A 14,260-nucleotide genomic window follows, 5' to 3' on the forward strand; every position below is an offset into this window, starting at 1 on the left:
GGGTCGATATCCCGGGTCGAACCTTGGTGAAGCTGCTTGCTTTCTTGCTTGGACCGACAGCTCGCTGCTGCCAGCTCAGGACATTTGCATCGTGACTCGCTCACGCATTGAAAGTCCCAGATTGTAGCACAAAACCAGCGCCCGAAACTTCTGGATGCCTTCATCCGTGTTTGCCATAGTACAGAATGGAGCTATGGAATGAGCCAGGGTGACGCCTTGGGACTTCGTGGAAATCGAACGGAATAAAGTCTTGGGCAAGCCGCTCACACAGAGTCAGGCTCAAGAAGGCTCGGTAAATATTGTCCAGGTTCTTCGCTCTTTCTGTCGAAAATCCGTTATCGTTTCTGTCACGCCGCTATGCCTTTCTTCCGCTCCTCAAAGATGACCCCCAGCAGAGATCCCCCGTTTTCCTGGTACTGGGCTGGGAAGCCCATTCGCTCAGGGTATAGCCAAGGAGAATCCATTAGCGAAGTCCACACCGATAACATCAACTCCGAGCCCTGGGGATACCACCCAGATCAATGCTACACTTGTACGGAACAACACCGCCACCAGCACTCATGCGACTCCGAACCGGCGAGACGATTCTGCTGCTTGAGGCGTGTCCGATATCCGCGAGTGGAACGATGCTATTCACCGATGAACACGAAACCATGCCAGCGGAAAAGCCATTATAACAATGGATGCAGCCGTCGTCGATGCGACCTTTCGAACGAATGCAATTTTCATTCATGACAAAGAGCTTGGGTTGTACTATGCATAGTGTGGCGAGTGAGAGGACGGGTTCGGACCGAGGTAGTTTTTCTCAATCGGAACTCCAATGCGGTCGAGAGATAAAGTAACGCATTATTACTTCAATTCAGATAACGAATTTGTATTGTGAGATTCCCTTTGTCGTTCGTTCCTTGTCGATAGTCGTCTCGTGATTTGTACTGCGTCGCCGGACAGCCTCGGTTATCGATAACGGCTGCCAATTCATCCCCGCACGGTGTTTTTGATGATGTGATCTTTTAATCAGACACCAGTTCATTTCACAACGTATAGAATCGCAGTTCTGAACGTTTTTGCTCTCAATTTCCAAAAGAGGGAGCTCTATCATTGTCACAGCCATGTCGAAAGCAATCTTCCTTGGTAAAGCCGAAGGAAAGCCTGGAAAGGTCTACTATCCGCTCTCTCTGCAGACGTTACCCCAGCCCTCCCCGCAGGGGAGTGAATTGCTGGTGAAGTTGTCCGCGGCAGCCCTCAATCATCGTGATGTTTTCTTGCGACAGCATCTCTACCCAGGCGTAACGTTCGATGTGCCCATGGGCGCGGACGGAGTGGGGACTGTCGTGGGCACAGGTCCTGGTGTCAAGAACCCAGGCCAATGGAAAGGCAAACGAGTCATTCTGAATCCGGGCATAGGCTGGAAGGACTCTCCAGAGGGACCGGAAGACCCTTCCGGTTACAAGATCATGGGAGGGACCAAGTTCTACAACAAAGGGACACTGCAGGACCATGTCACCATTGAGGAGTCAGAAGTTGAAGAAGCCCCTGAACATCTATCAGACGCGGAAGCAGCCGCTCTGCCTCTCGCTGGCTTGACAGGATGGAGAGCCCTGGTGGCTAAGGCAGGGGAGCACAACACTGGCAAGGGAGCGGCAGTTTTGATCACCGGTATTGGTGGAGGTGTCGCGCTGACTGCCTTGCTTTTTGCTGTTGCGCGAGGTGCAGATGTATATGTGACCAGCTCTAGCGAGGAGAAGATCCAGAAGTCTGTCGAGCTAGGTGCCAAGGGAGGAGTGAATTACAAGGAGGACGGATGGGAGAAAAGGCTGCTGGGCTTGCTTCCCAAGGGAAAGAAGAACTTTGACGCCGTCATTGATGGAGCTGGAGGCAACTCTGTCGAGAAATCCGTCAAGCTGCTCAAGGTATGGACCCAGCATACCTCCAACCACTTTTCATTGCCCGGGCAAGCTAACTCTCAGCAGGCCGGTGGTGTCCTTTCCATCTATGGAATGACAGTCTCTCCCATCATGCCATTTGTAATGCCGGCAGTCCTCAAGAACATCGATGTCCGCGGTTCGACAATGGGGTCCCGAAAGGAGTTCAAGGATATGGTCGACTTTGTCAAGGCGCACAAAGTTCGCCCGGTAGTGTCTCGTGTCGTGCAGGCTGAGCTCAGCGATGTCGCCGCCCTTGATGGACTGTTCCAGGATATGAAGGATAGCAAGCAGTTTGGAAAGCTGGTCATAGAATTCGGAAAGTCTTCGGAGAGTAAACTTTAGTTGTGGAGCGACCGTCAACTGTATGCAGCGGAATATAAAGTCAGCTCAATCCTCCGATACTGGATGGCTGCACATGGAATAAAACGACTTGCTCCTTCCTAATGTCAACTCCAGCGACCGCATCGCTCCTTCCCTCCCAGCGTAGGCCTTCAGTCTCACCGCGGCGGGCGGTCCAGATCTGCTTCATCGTCACAAGACTGCCATCATTCTTTAGCAGTCAAGACAAGCTATTCTCTTATCTTTCACAGTCCGCTCATTGCCTCCCTTTCTCCCAGCACAGCGCTCTGTCGCCGTTGAGTCCGCCGCCATGAGTGTTGACATCGTGCAGAGGTACGGTCCCGGAATGTCCTTCTATCGCGAACAGATCAAGCCGATTCGGAGAAAGTCGAAACCAGTTGAAGAAGCCTCTCTCAGGGTATGATAGTGGTGGTGAGGCAGATGAAGAAGAGAAAGCAGACTAACGTGATTCCGTCAGAGATACTGCGCGGCGTTGAGAGAATTAACGATGACCAACAAACTACTCGAAAACAAAGTGAAGCAACTGTGTTCAGAGAGTCTTCGCCTCAACTTCGACGTAACACTGCTCAAGTGCCATATGAGCGCTTTCCGCGGCGAGCTTCTCGTGACATGGCAGGCTGACGTCCTTACTCGACTGGTTGAAGTCATCTACGAAAGACATGGCTGGAGAATGCCTGGGGAAATCCTAGTCGGCGACCACGACAGATTAGACCGAGAAACACTGTCGAAGATCTACATTTTGGCGGCAAAGAAGATCAAGAAAGAGACGGTCACAAAGAAAGCAGTTGGTCTCTCGGAGCGATATCATCAAGCTCTGCAGAGATATGACGAGGTGCGTTTCTTCTTTAGACCCCCGACCAAAAGCCATTTATCTTACTGACCCACCCTTCAACGCAATCAGATTGTTCATCTGCGCAGCAAGGATTCACTTCTATCGGAGCTCAACTTTGCACGGTGGTTGACCTCGCAAAAGTCCACCCGGTCGACGATGTACCGTTTTTGGGGAAGACTGTTTCCAGTCTGCTATGGTCGTACTGTCCAGGAGAGCTCTGACATGTTTTGAAGGCGGCGCTCGGTGTGCACGGAGCCACGTGTGCGCTATTCGTGGAGAGTATCTCCGAGTTGTTTCTTTGCTGGGTTCACGACGATGTGAGACATTGCAGCAACAGACGAATGGTTTCGCGCGATACTCCGCAGTGGCTCGAGCAGAAAGTGCCATTGCTAAACTATTCCTAAGCGAGAACTGGCGGTCACTGATTTCTGGTTTTTCTCGTGGCGTAGCTGGTGAGTGTTGATCTCCTGGTGGTTGCTGTCTCTGAGTGGCTATGTTTCTCTTATTTTGGTGAGCGCGGGCACTTGACTTGAGCTATAACTTGACTTGGCCCTATCAGTAGAGAGAGCAGGATGGAGCTTGTGACAGGCGTTTTCTACGTCACTTTCAGGGGTTTACCCCCAGGAGATAGGACTTTTGTCGAGATGGTGTTGTGAGTTATACCCGATAGAGGCGCATATGTTATGTAGGGTTAGTCTATACAGTCCACAAATTGGAGTCTGGCGTATCTCAATTTACCCGAGTCAAATCCCGAGAAAACCTTTCAATGGATCCGATCTGAAATCCTGAGCCCTGGACCAGGAAAGGTCGCACATTGTGGCGAAGAAGTTGTTCGTTCCATACCTACCCGCAGTCCTGGACTCCTGAGGCTCCAACAAGCACCAGCCGCCTCACCATACATTTCAACCAAGCACTCAATGAGCAGCCCCTCTCAATGATTTCAAGTTTCAACAGCATGATAGAAAATGAGTAGATAGTAATGGAAATCAGAAAATGGACAGTTGTCGCGGAACAAAAACCCACAACTGTCCCGTCTCGCCCACATAGACGCAAACTTTCCGTATATATATTTTGCAGACACGTACCGTCGGAACCGGTTGCCAAATACAGTACACCATGGACCAACGTAGACGCATAGTCAAGCCCAACAACAGATTCTTCTAAAGATAGCGTATTTATTTTTTCAGTATCTAGCTTCAATGGTTAATAGCTTTCTAGAGTATCGATCATCTTATGCCATCTCTTTCCCGAGTTATACAATGCCCCAGAGTAGCTATGCGGTAGTTACACTGCCACTCCGTTCTCCGTTCTTCAGCACTGCCATATCCTCGGTCAACTGTTACGACAAGAGTCCACTGATAATCTCAATGCCATTATTCATGCTTTTCATGCTCTATCCGGCGTTTCCGCGGAGTGGCTGTACACACGTTACACCTCACCTAGCATAGCATCAGGGACTACTAGGGACTAGAAACCCAAGATACTCCGGTATTCAGCAACGCCACATTCTTCATTCTTACCTGATGATGTTAACCTTTAACGGTTAACGATCAACCGTTAGCACTAGAAGTAGTGGCAAGAGTCCACTGATTTTCGCATTGCTAGTCTTTATGCCTATCATCCTGTAGACTATAGACTACAGAGTATACCGGTTACCGATAACCATACCTCCGTGGATGAACAAACACCCTGCTAGGCTGCTATTCATGAAGAACCCACAATACCCCGATTTTCAGCAGCACCACATTCTTCATTCTCATCTGATAAAGTTAACCTTTAACGGTTAACGGTCAACGTTTAGCCTTACAAGTTGTGGCAAGAACCCACTGATCTTCCAAATTCCGGCCGTTATGCCTATTGCCTATCATCCTGCAGAGTGCAGACTACTAGCCTATAGAGAATAGGGAAACTCCGAGGACTGACGATACGGGGATGGTACATTTGCATACCGCAAACTAGACTATAGTCTTTAGCAGCGCCACGTTCTTTGTATGTACGCTGTAGACTGCATGCGTATTGCCGATTAACAATAAGAATCTTGATTCCAACGGTTAACACTTAATAGTAAGGCCCAACGACATCCATGGAGTCCGGTCAGTGATCCTTGTCTATATTCTATAGGGTATATCGCAAGATGTACTTTGCATACAGAGTACGGACAACAAGTACTGTAGCCTAGTTAGTAGTTAGCAGTTAGCACAGCGCGGTACCTACGTAGTACTCCAGTCACCGTTCCCCGTTCCCCGTGACAGTCTCCAGTCTTCAGCAACGCCACATGCGTACTTTTTTGTCCTATACTCTGAGCAAGAGTACATACTGCGGAATGATGACCTAGATTTTCGTCTCCAGCTTCTACAGCGTAAGCATCTAAGCTGGACGGGATAGATAGGTATCTACCTTTTTCTACAATGAGTATAGGTAGGTAGGTAAGGTATGTGGGCCTCAAACTGCGGACTGCGGTCCATTTGGCAAGCACTATCTTACCTTACCTTCTCTGTATTACTATCTACCTACGCCGTACCCTACCTTAGGTAACCTAGTAGTAGTTAGACATCATCCATCATTCGAAATCCAAGTTAATACTCATGATTCAACACCCACTCAAACCCGCTCCAATCTCCCGCAAATCCTGAATCATGTAGGGAAATCAGAGCCAAAAAGTCGCAATGGAATGGAAGCAAGAATCACGGATCCCTTGTAATGTTAATCTTAAACTTCATCTCCGGGCCTTCTAGAAATATCCATTTCTCCACTGGTATACCGACTGTAGTAGGTGGTGAAGTGGTAAGTGCTTCACTGCTGAGCCCGTGACGTCCCACTATCACGGGCCCGGGGTCCAGTCGGGCTCGGCGGGCCTGGCTCGGCGGGCCTGGCTCGGCGGCCGGGACTCGGAATCTGAATTGACTCCGAGATTAGATTGCTTAGCAATATCTACATTCTATGATTCTACACATACCGTACTCTGTAAACAGGAAATGCTGATCTGTGCAGACTGTAGAGCGGTAAAAGCTTATTTGTTCAGCCCTGCCTTGCTTAGTGGGTTGGAATTGGGAGCGATGCGCATCATCATTACTTTCCCTATGATATAATGATTCATGCAATGGAAATGAGTTTGGTTTCGTATGGTTGGATAGCTGGGATTCGGCATTCGGTATGGCCGTTGGCCATCGTTGGGTAGCCTGGTAGGGCTGGCAGGGCTGAACAAATTCGAGGCGATGGAGCTGGCGTTGATTGCGCCATTGCGGACTCCTGACCCCTTGGAGTCCTGAATCTGATTCCTCCATCGAGTAGTGGGTGAGTATACCATTACCACCTGTTACAACTTACCGTCCACCTACCGTTACCATTTACGTACTTGATATACCGGTACTATCGGAAATTAGCCTAGATGGGGGATTCTATGTCGGTACGTAGGTAGGTGGCTCTGTACTCTGTACTCCGTACCCATCTGGTCCTGCTAGACTACCGCATGACCAGGCAGCCTACAGACTACAGAGTAACTGAAGAGGAGAGCTAGGACCCTTAGGTAGGTAGGTACTTACGGGATACCGATGAGTGGGACTGAGCCAATGACGTGAACCCGGGCCGAGTGAATTGGAATTCCTCGGTACCTACCTACTAGGTACCTAGTCAGTACTACTAGTCAGGATTCGGCGTGAGCGCTGAAGCGATGTCGTACAGTAGATAGTATTCGGCATCAGCGAAGAGATCTATTATTATCGGAGGTGAGTTTGAACTGGGTCGCGACTCGCGACTCGCGAGCCAAAGGTCGAAGGACTTTCTAACGAAAAAACTTAGTTAGTTCTATGTATGGTACCTCTGTAGCATCGATTCCATGAAATGATGGATACTCCATTACACCTACTATAGGATCAAATTGAAGCCGCAAATGTGGTTAGCCTATCAGGTAGATAGGGTCCAACTCCCACGGGATGACGGGACCCCATTTCTCTGGTCGTTCTCGCTAAGCAGCAGCTTGGAGCCGGAGCGCTATTAATAACTCTGCCCGAGGCATCCATCCATCCACAACCACGGGTCCACGGCACTGGTTAGCGTCTCCAAATCAGAAGCAAGAACACCAGTTCACTATCTGGCTGTTTCATCCTTCAAGCTGACGGTGATCTATCCTTAATCTCTAGGTATGATCTACAAATAGATACGGGGTACAGGAGTTAATATCGAGCCCGGAGTATATACTCAAACGAGCCATCTACAATCACGAAACCCCAGCTAAGGGAGTAAGGGTATCTGTCTGCCGTCCCTGCTCCTATAGATAGTGTTCGAGAAGAGCTTAGCCCGCCCGGGCACGGTAAGCTAGACTAGACAGGTAACCGGATAGCCCGTAGTCTAACCCAAGGAACCGGAGTTCCGTGTTTCACAGCTAGTGTGAGACAAATGGTGTTTTGCGGGCTGGATCTGAGGCTCTGAGGGTTTCGAGCACGCAGGGGTGTACAGACGGCTGAGATGAGCTGATCTAGTGGTCATTGTGACTGGAAATTGAGACCAGTCAGTTCATTGTTTTTGAAAGCTTGGTCGGATCGATCTGTTTATCGATCAGATTGGACGGACGTCAAAATGTCCTTGGGGAGAGCGTCAGGGAACGATTGACGACGCGTTGCAGGTACTCGGAGATCAACCTTCAGCGACCGTGCTTGACGCGACAATTAGTCGGTAGCGGTACCTGGCTGTCCGCGCACAGGGACAGTCGAAACTGCCGAAATCTTGCCCTGTTGATCAGGTACATACGTACGCACGGAGCCGCTGCTGCTTAGTCTTCGCTGATCGACAATATGCTATCGCCGCCAAGAATACTCAAAACGTGCCGGGCCGACTAATTAGTGATGCCTGAAATTGCAGGAGGGAATGGAACTGGCAGGTCCGGCAGCGACTCGTGAGGCTGGGATGCGACTGTGAGAAGCGCTGGCAGGGCGTGCTGCCTCCTAGATCAGCTGTATACGCACGTTGATCAAGACGAGCCGCGTCATAAAGACTTGAATTTTGGGCGATAGCATATTAGATGGCCTGGTCGCGGCGTGCCTTACTCTATACCGCTATTCTCCTGCAGGAGGTGAGGGATGCGGAATGTGCTGGAGACGGGCTGTGCTGAGTGCTCCGGTGTCCTTTGAGTTGACAATGCAAGGTGCACGATGTGTTGCAGTCTTTTTTCTCCTTGAGCACTGATCAACCATATCCTAGTCAGGCAGCCAAGACGAACGGACGAGTCAGTTCTCATACTTGAGAACCCGACGAATAACGAGGGTTCGTTGACTGCAAGCCTGGGGCGTCAAAGACGCTTGTTTTTAGTGCTTGCGAGCGATCCGTCTGCGTGATTGGCGAAGGGGAAGCGGCTGAGCTGAGGATCGTCGAGAGAACAATGCTTGCCGTAAAGTTGGAAGGAGTAAGACGTTAAGAACCCAAGCATGAGATCGTCGAGGTTACATGGCGCGCTTATCTTGGAGAATTGAACAGCTGAAGATCTTGAGGCCGTGGTGTGTGACCTTAAGGTAACCTCACTAACGGGCGGGATCCTCTCCCCAAGTTCGTCCGGGTTGCTGGGATCTGGTGATGATGAGAGTCTGGTGTTATTTTTAGCGGCCTTAGGAGACCAACTCATACTCCAGTCTCCAGCACACTTCATCTTATCTCAGCATTACTCAGTTTCTTAGCTTCGGCAGTTTCCCAGGCTTCCGATTTCCGATCGTTAGAAAAGCTTCGGGAATGTTCAGTAAGTGGGAATGCTACCGCTGGAGATCGACAGCAATCCACCGCGAAAAGGCTTTTCGTGCTTTTGCCTCATGATCGTGGATAATTCATGCGGCTTTGCCGTTCTCCGTCAGGAATGATCTCCGAGGTTGTGGCGGTGCGTTGGTTGGTTCACCTTCAACCGGCCCGGTCGCTAATAATCCACCGTAACGTGACCGAGAATTCGCCGGTGCGGAATGCCTCGGCTTTTGCTGTATCAGGAAATCCTCATACGATCGGATTTCTTGATTTGTATACTCTCATTGGGGAGACTTCTGTCGTAGTTTTTGTATGCAAGGTGCTGGAAGCAGTCATGTTCGATAGGAGGTTTTGAAGCCACTCATCTCGCTTACAGCTCAAAGCGCTCGGCCGACGCTCTGTTGACAGGGGATCTACTGCTGCCTCCTGTATTGACGAAGGGGCAGTGTGCCTTTGGCCGACCCCTCACTTCAGCAGCAGCCAAGGGCCATGGCACCGTTCAAAGCCCGTCCCTGATTCTCCCATGATGCCATCGGGCTGCCAGCCGATTCGGGGTAAAGAAGCCAAGTCGTTCCAAATCCACAGAAGGACGCGGATCAAGCTGGGTCCACTTTGCGATAACTTTATGCAGTTGCGCTGCTGTCGTGGATTTCCTGGTTGTCTTTGTCTTCGCCTTCCAGTGACATGTCCATGGATGAGGGGATTATCATGATACGGATCGTATTCTGGCAGTGGCTTGCTGGGAGGATCATGGTACTTCTCTTCACACCTTGCTGCCGAATGCTGTGCTCGAATCAAAAAGGAAGAAGCTCGTATCTATTCTTGGTCAAGCGCAACCCGAAGAGCCTGAGCTTGAGAGCTGGGATGTGCAAACACTCCAAGGGGCTAGGATTGGCGTCCTATAGCTCTGATTCCGAACAGGTGCAGGCCCCTCATGCGAGGGAAGTTTATTCTCGAGATGATTCTTTCAGGCGCATTGCGTGGATTGCATGCCGTCACCCCCTGGGTCAGTCCCTCTGTCAATGATCCTCGTAAATTCGCCTCTGAGCCACTTGATTTGGCGCCATGAGTTGATCTCTCGTATCCGATCTGTTGAGCCCTGCAGCAGCCAGATCCCGATTACCGTTGATTTCATAATCAGTATCTCGTGATTACAGCATCATCTATCATCAAAATAAACTGGTACGATGCTGTCTCCGAGTAGTAATTGGTGGATAGTACGCCGCGATTCCAAACATAGGGCCCTGAATGATAGTAACACGAACCAGCCTGATCCCTGCGGTTTTACAATGGTATTGACTGCAGAACTGTCGAGTAACGAGGTATGCGCTCTTGCGCGCAGGCTGCCGAAAAATGACCTCACAGATTCCAAACGCTTGTGTAAGGATCGTGGCTGCGATGGCTTGAAGACTGACGTGACGGTGGTCAGGAGACGTCTTTCAGCCTATTGTTCCCTTGAGAGGCTTGAAGCCGTCAGTCCACCGACTATACGGTCACAATGCAGCGTGACTTCGGTAGCAGTGCTACCATAGCTACTAAGGTACCACCTTGGCTGGGTTCCTCAGAAGGATCGTTTTGTGCATCCCAACGTGCCATTTCCTGGGCGAATGAGGGCGCAAGAAGGGACTGACTCGATTCGAGGGACAACCAAATGCACCAGTCAGGGACGTCTCAGTGGGCTCTGCCCCACCCTATGCAGTTTTATCTCCAATAAGATCGGCAAGTTTCTGCATCGCGTGGGCGCCAATGCAGAGGTTTGCTATGTTTAGCATCTTAGATCCCCCGCTACTAGATCGGCTGTGGAAGACACAACTTATGGTAGTTCGTTGAGAGTGTGCTTATCGGAAAACTCGGGATGACCAAGTAGATGAGTCGTGCTTTGCTTGCTATTGGTGTGATGAGACGTAGGTCTTTCGGGATGTGAATGGTCGGTGAGGATAACCACTTGACAGGGAATGCAGATTTAGTGCTAATCACTGCCACGAGGCGAAAATCTGAAGACCAGGAATCGAGTGATGCGAGAGAATGCTCCACGGACAACCAAAGAAAGTCGGTCTGAATGGCTGGAGATGGATTTGTGGGCTCGTATTGGTATCTACTCACGGCTCAACCAAAGCTTTTCTTTCGCACAGCGTGCTTGAAGCCGGTCAAAGTTTCATCGGTGCTGGTCCAATATATTCGTGGTGGAGCGTGCGTGTTCCGAAGGACTCGGAACCGCAGTAAGTTCCGCAAGAGTTTGAAAACCGCTGTCAATCCCTCCGCTACCTGGTAGTCATCCTCCGTCGGGATCGCTGGCCTCCACCTGCACCACGCGAGGGAACCGGGAAGGCTTAGGAACGGACGGGGAGGAATCTTGGTTCAAAGGATGAAAGTTGGTAACTCGAAAAAAGTCAAGGAGATCATGCATGGCTGGGAACGGAGGAAGCCTGAAATGGTAAGTAGCCGTCTTCCAACCTTGGTTAGATAGACCAAGTTAGACAGCATTGGAAACGGGGGCAGCGTTTCAAGTTGGCACCTGGCGACTGGCGAGCGATGGAAATGTCCTAAATAGGAAAGGGCGGGGGATGGCAGGTGGAGAGGAACTAAGAATAAAAATCTACGACTAAACAAGCTGTAAAGTTCTGCGCCTACGAGAGCGTGCAGAGAACGATCGGGAGAGTTTTCCAAAATCCCGAGGCTCTTATCCAGGGTTGAGTTGGAGCAGTTGGAAGTTTAGAACGGAAGAATTTCCCAAAAGATACAAACGATTACTTAAGAAACAAGGAGCCCCATCCGCCAATTCAGGGCTTTGTGTGGCATCCCCGACAAGTCCGAGTAGTTGTCACCTTGGTAGCGAATGGATCTCCCGAGCCACTTCTAGTATAGAAGACCCTCCGACCGCTGGCCCACGGGGACCCCCATGAGATCATCCCGCGAATAGTCAACGACTAGAAGGGAAAAGGAAGGAAGAGAGACGGCCCAAAGGACGATGGCTGAAACTGGACAAGCTGGATTGGGGGACTTCGTCTACGTCTACCCTTCCGGGGAAACTGTGGTAGGACGGTCAGGCAAGTGGCAGGGGTCCTGAAGGAGCTAGCTTAGCACCCTTACAAGCTGTTCCACCGTTACATATAATACGGGGTAAACAACCTGCCACTCATCACTACTACGATAGAACAACAGACCCGGTGAGCCGGTACAGACGGACAGCATCGTCCAGGGTAGCAAGATGATCGATGCCCGAGCGAACAGCACGCCATAGCATCAGATAACGGCGGGTTAATAATAGTTTACGTGGTGGTGAGTGGTTTATTTCTGATTCTTCACAGCTCCACCGTAGGGCGGCGTGGCCCGCCTAACCAGTCCTTTCGCTCTCTTACGGTTAGTCCGAGGCAGCAGTGCTCAAGCCCGTCTAAGAATAACTTGTCTGCAAACCTGACCATCTCCGTTCCGGTAATATGCTGATATTATCCGACTCCCTCTCTTCCTCCCTCCACCCGTGACCTCATCACCGTTTATGGGGTCCGATGACCGATTGGGAATGGGCTGTGGATGAAGTCTGGTTGTGCCGCGGAACCCTGGGTGTAGGGAATCTGGGATGGGATGCTGATTCTTGGGATGGTGCTTTTAGGTTGATGTCCATGGTTGACACTGACAGGCTGTGGTCAAAGACATAATGGCTGCTGTCATTCGCCCAGTTGAGAATACTGTAGTAAACCAGTAGGAAATATATTATGCTTATTATATTATTATAACAAGGGAAGTAATGTGGTTAGTCCTTACAGTAATTGTGTCCCCGCCACACTCCGGCCAGTGCAGCAAGCAGAACTGACTCTGACCAGCGACCAGCCTCTAGTGCGAAAAGGGATTCATAAATCAGAATTATATCTCTCTCGTCTCTCCTCCTTCGTCGCCTTGTCTTTTCTTTTTCCACTCTTCCTTTTTTATCCATCAGCCTTCTGAGGTACTTCACTCGCTTTGCTCACCTTAAATCCTTCCACTCCTCCTCGACCGTTATTCTTCCACCTCTACTACCTCTTCCCCTCTCCTCCATCTCTCCTCCCATAACCTCCCTGTTATGGCATCATAAGAATAACGCTCAACACCTTCCGTCGTTTCTATTCATTCGCTTACATTCGCTCGCTATCACACTCGCTTGGTTTGGCATCGAAGTAATCTTACGTTCGCTACGTTGCTGTGTTGATCTACGATCACAACCCCCGTCGACCTCTGGAAAACTATTCGAAAAGATCCCGACGGACTATTGGATGAAGATTACACTGAATACTGTTAATATCTAATTGCGCATCTCAACGCACTCGCTCATCGTTGAACCCTCGCTATTACTATTTCTGTTGCGGCCTATCCGTAACACCCCCGCTTCCCCGGCTCTCGAGGACGTCGATTCGACTCTCAACTCGGCTCTCCGTCTTCGAAAGCAGTATCCTTTTCGTGCAGACTACCTATCGGTAGTAAGGTAGCTCTTGTTTGGTGTGGACCACTCATAGCTGCGCGTTTGTTGTTCCTGCCAGGACTCCCGCTGTAGAGCAACAACCACCGTTTGCTCCCGTTGACGGCACAACTGAAACAATCGCCAATTTGCGCTTCTCACCACCACCAGCGCCTCTTATCGTCAGCATCTACGCCTGTCGAGCTTCCCACTGTCTCAATTCTCCTTGGGAAGAGTGGATCCCTGCTTGGTCCCATCCGCCAATACTGTACCTGCTATCGCCAGGCTTTTGAAGCTATCCGATCCGGACCCAACTTTCGTGGAGCCTTGTCTCGGTTGAGGACACCACCTCCAGCAGAAAACAGCAAAAGATCTTACGTCTGAGCCCTTTTGGTTTGCTAAGGTTCGTGAGCAAAGTCCCCTTCCCTCGCCACTGGTGGCCCTGGTGCCTTGCATCCGCACTCCTTTGCCTCTCCTTTCATTTACCCTCCTTGCTTGACCCAAGTCGTGCCTTGAGGAAAAAGGCACCTCGAGCAAGATTAGGAGCGCGATGGTCTCCACGCAATCTTAATTCTCCCTATGGTGTTGGCCGATTAAGTTTGGTGCTCATTGTTGACGTTTCTGTTGTAGTGCGGTTTGTCAGTCGCCTCTGATCGCGAATTCTCCATATCAGCAAGCTGGGACCCCTCGTGACGGACTTGACTCTCAATAGTCTTTGGTAAGTTCCTTCTCTCGGTGGATGCAGTGTCCCGGTTTATTGTTTTTGGTCCTGGTTCGTACTCATAAACGGATAGTTCATCGCCGACCACCTTTAGTTCCGAAACTTACGACCTGAACAGCAGCGAGTCTTATTATTTCGCTTCAGGAGAAGGCAAAGGACAAAAAAGTTACTCTCAGGCCTCTTTGTCTCTGTTCAGCTCCCATCCGCTCGCTATTTTGAAACCCGGCCACGGACAACCGCTCTACTCCCGTCTCACTTGACCTTATTGGGAG

General features: G+C 50.3%; 2 protein-coding genes across 2 annotated transcripts; both read left to right on the forward strand.

Moving 5' to 3' along the window:
- The first annotated feature begins 261 nt into the window (after nucleotides 1-261).
- On the forward strand, nucleotides 262-956 carry BDV14DRAFT_128895 (uncharacterized protein). The gene is made up of 2 exons (XM_073766056.1): nucleotides 262-795; nucleotides 864-956. The coding sequence occupies exon 1, from the start codon at nucleotides 358-360 to the stop codon at nucleotides 733-735; it is 378 nt and encodes a 125-aa protein (XP_073624117.1). The 5' UTR covers nucleotides 262-357; the 3' UTR covers nucleotides 736-795; nucleotides 864-956.
- A 153-nt stretch (nucleotides 957-1,109) lies between these two features.
- On the forward strand, nucleotides 1,110-3,510 carry BDV14DRAFT_192440 (putative alcohol dehydrogenase; the record flags this gene model as incomplete). Its single annotated transcript, XM_073771638.1, has 5 exons — nucleotides 1,110-1,910; nucleotides 1,971-2,256; nucleotides 2,543-2,682; nucleotides 2,743-3,121; nucleotides 3,449-3,510. 5 exons carry the CDS (start codon nucleotides 1,110-1,112, stop codon nucleotides 3,508-3,510), a joined length of 1,668 nt encoding a protein of 555 aa, XP_073624118.1.
- Between the last annotated feature and the right edge of the window lie 10,750 nt (nucleotides 3,511-14,260).

Source organism: Aspergillus stella-maris (genome assembly GCF_047715825.1).
Source record: "Aspergillus stella-maris strain CBS 113639 unplaced genomic scaffold BDV14scaffold_68, whole genome shotgun sequence".
Taxonomy (NCBI): domain Eukaryota; kingdom Fungi; phylum Ascomycota; class Eurotiomycetes; order Eurotiales; family Aspergillaceae; genus Aspergillus; species Aspergillus stella-maris.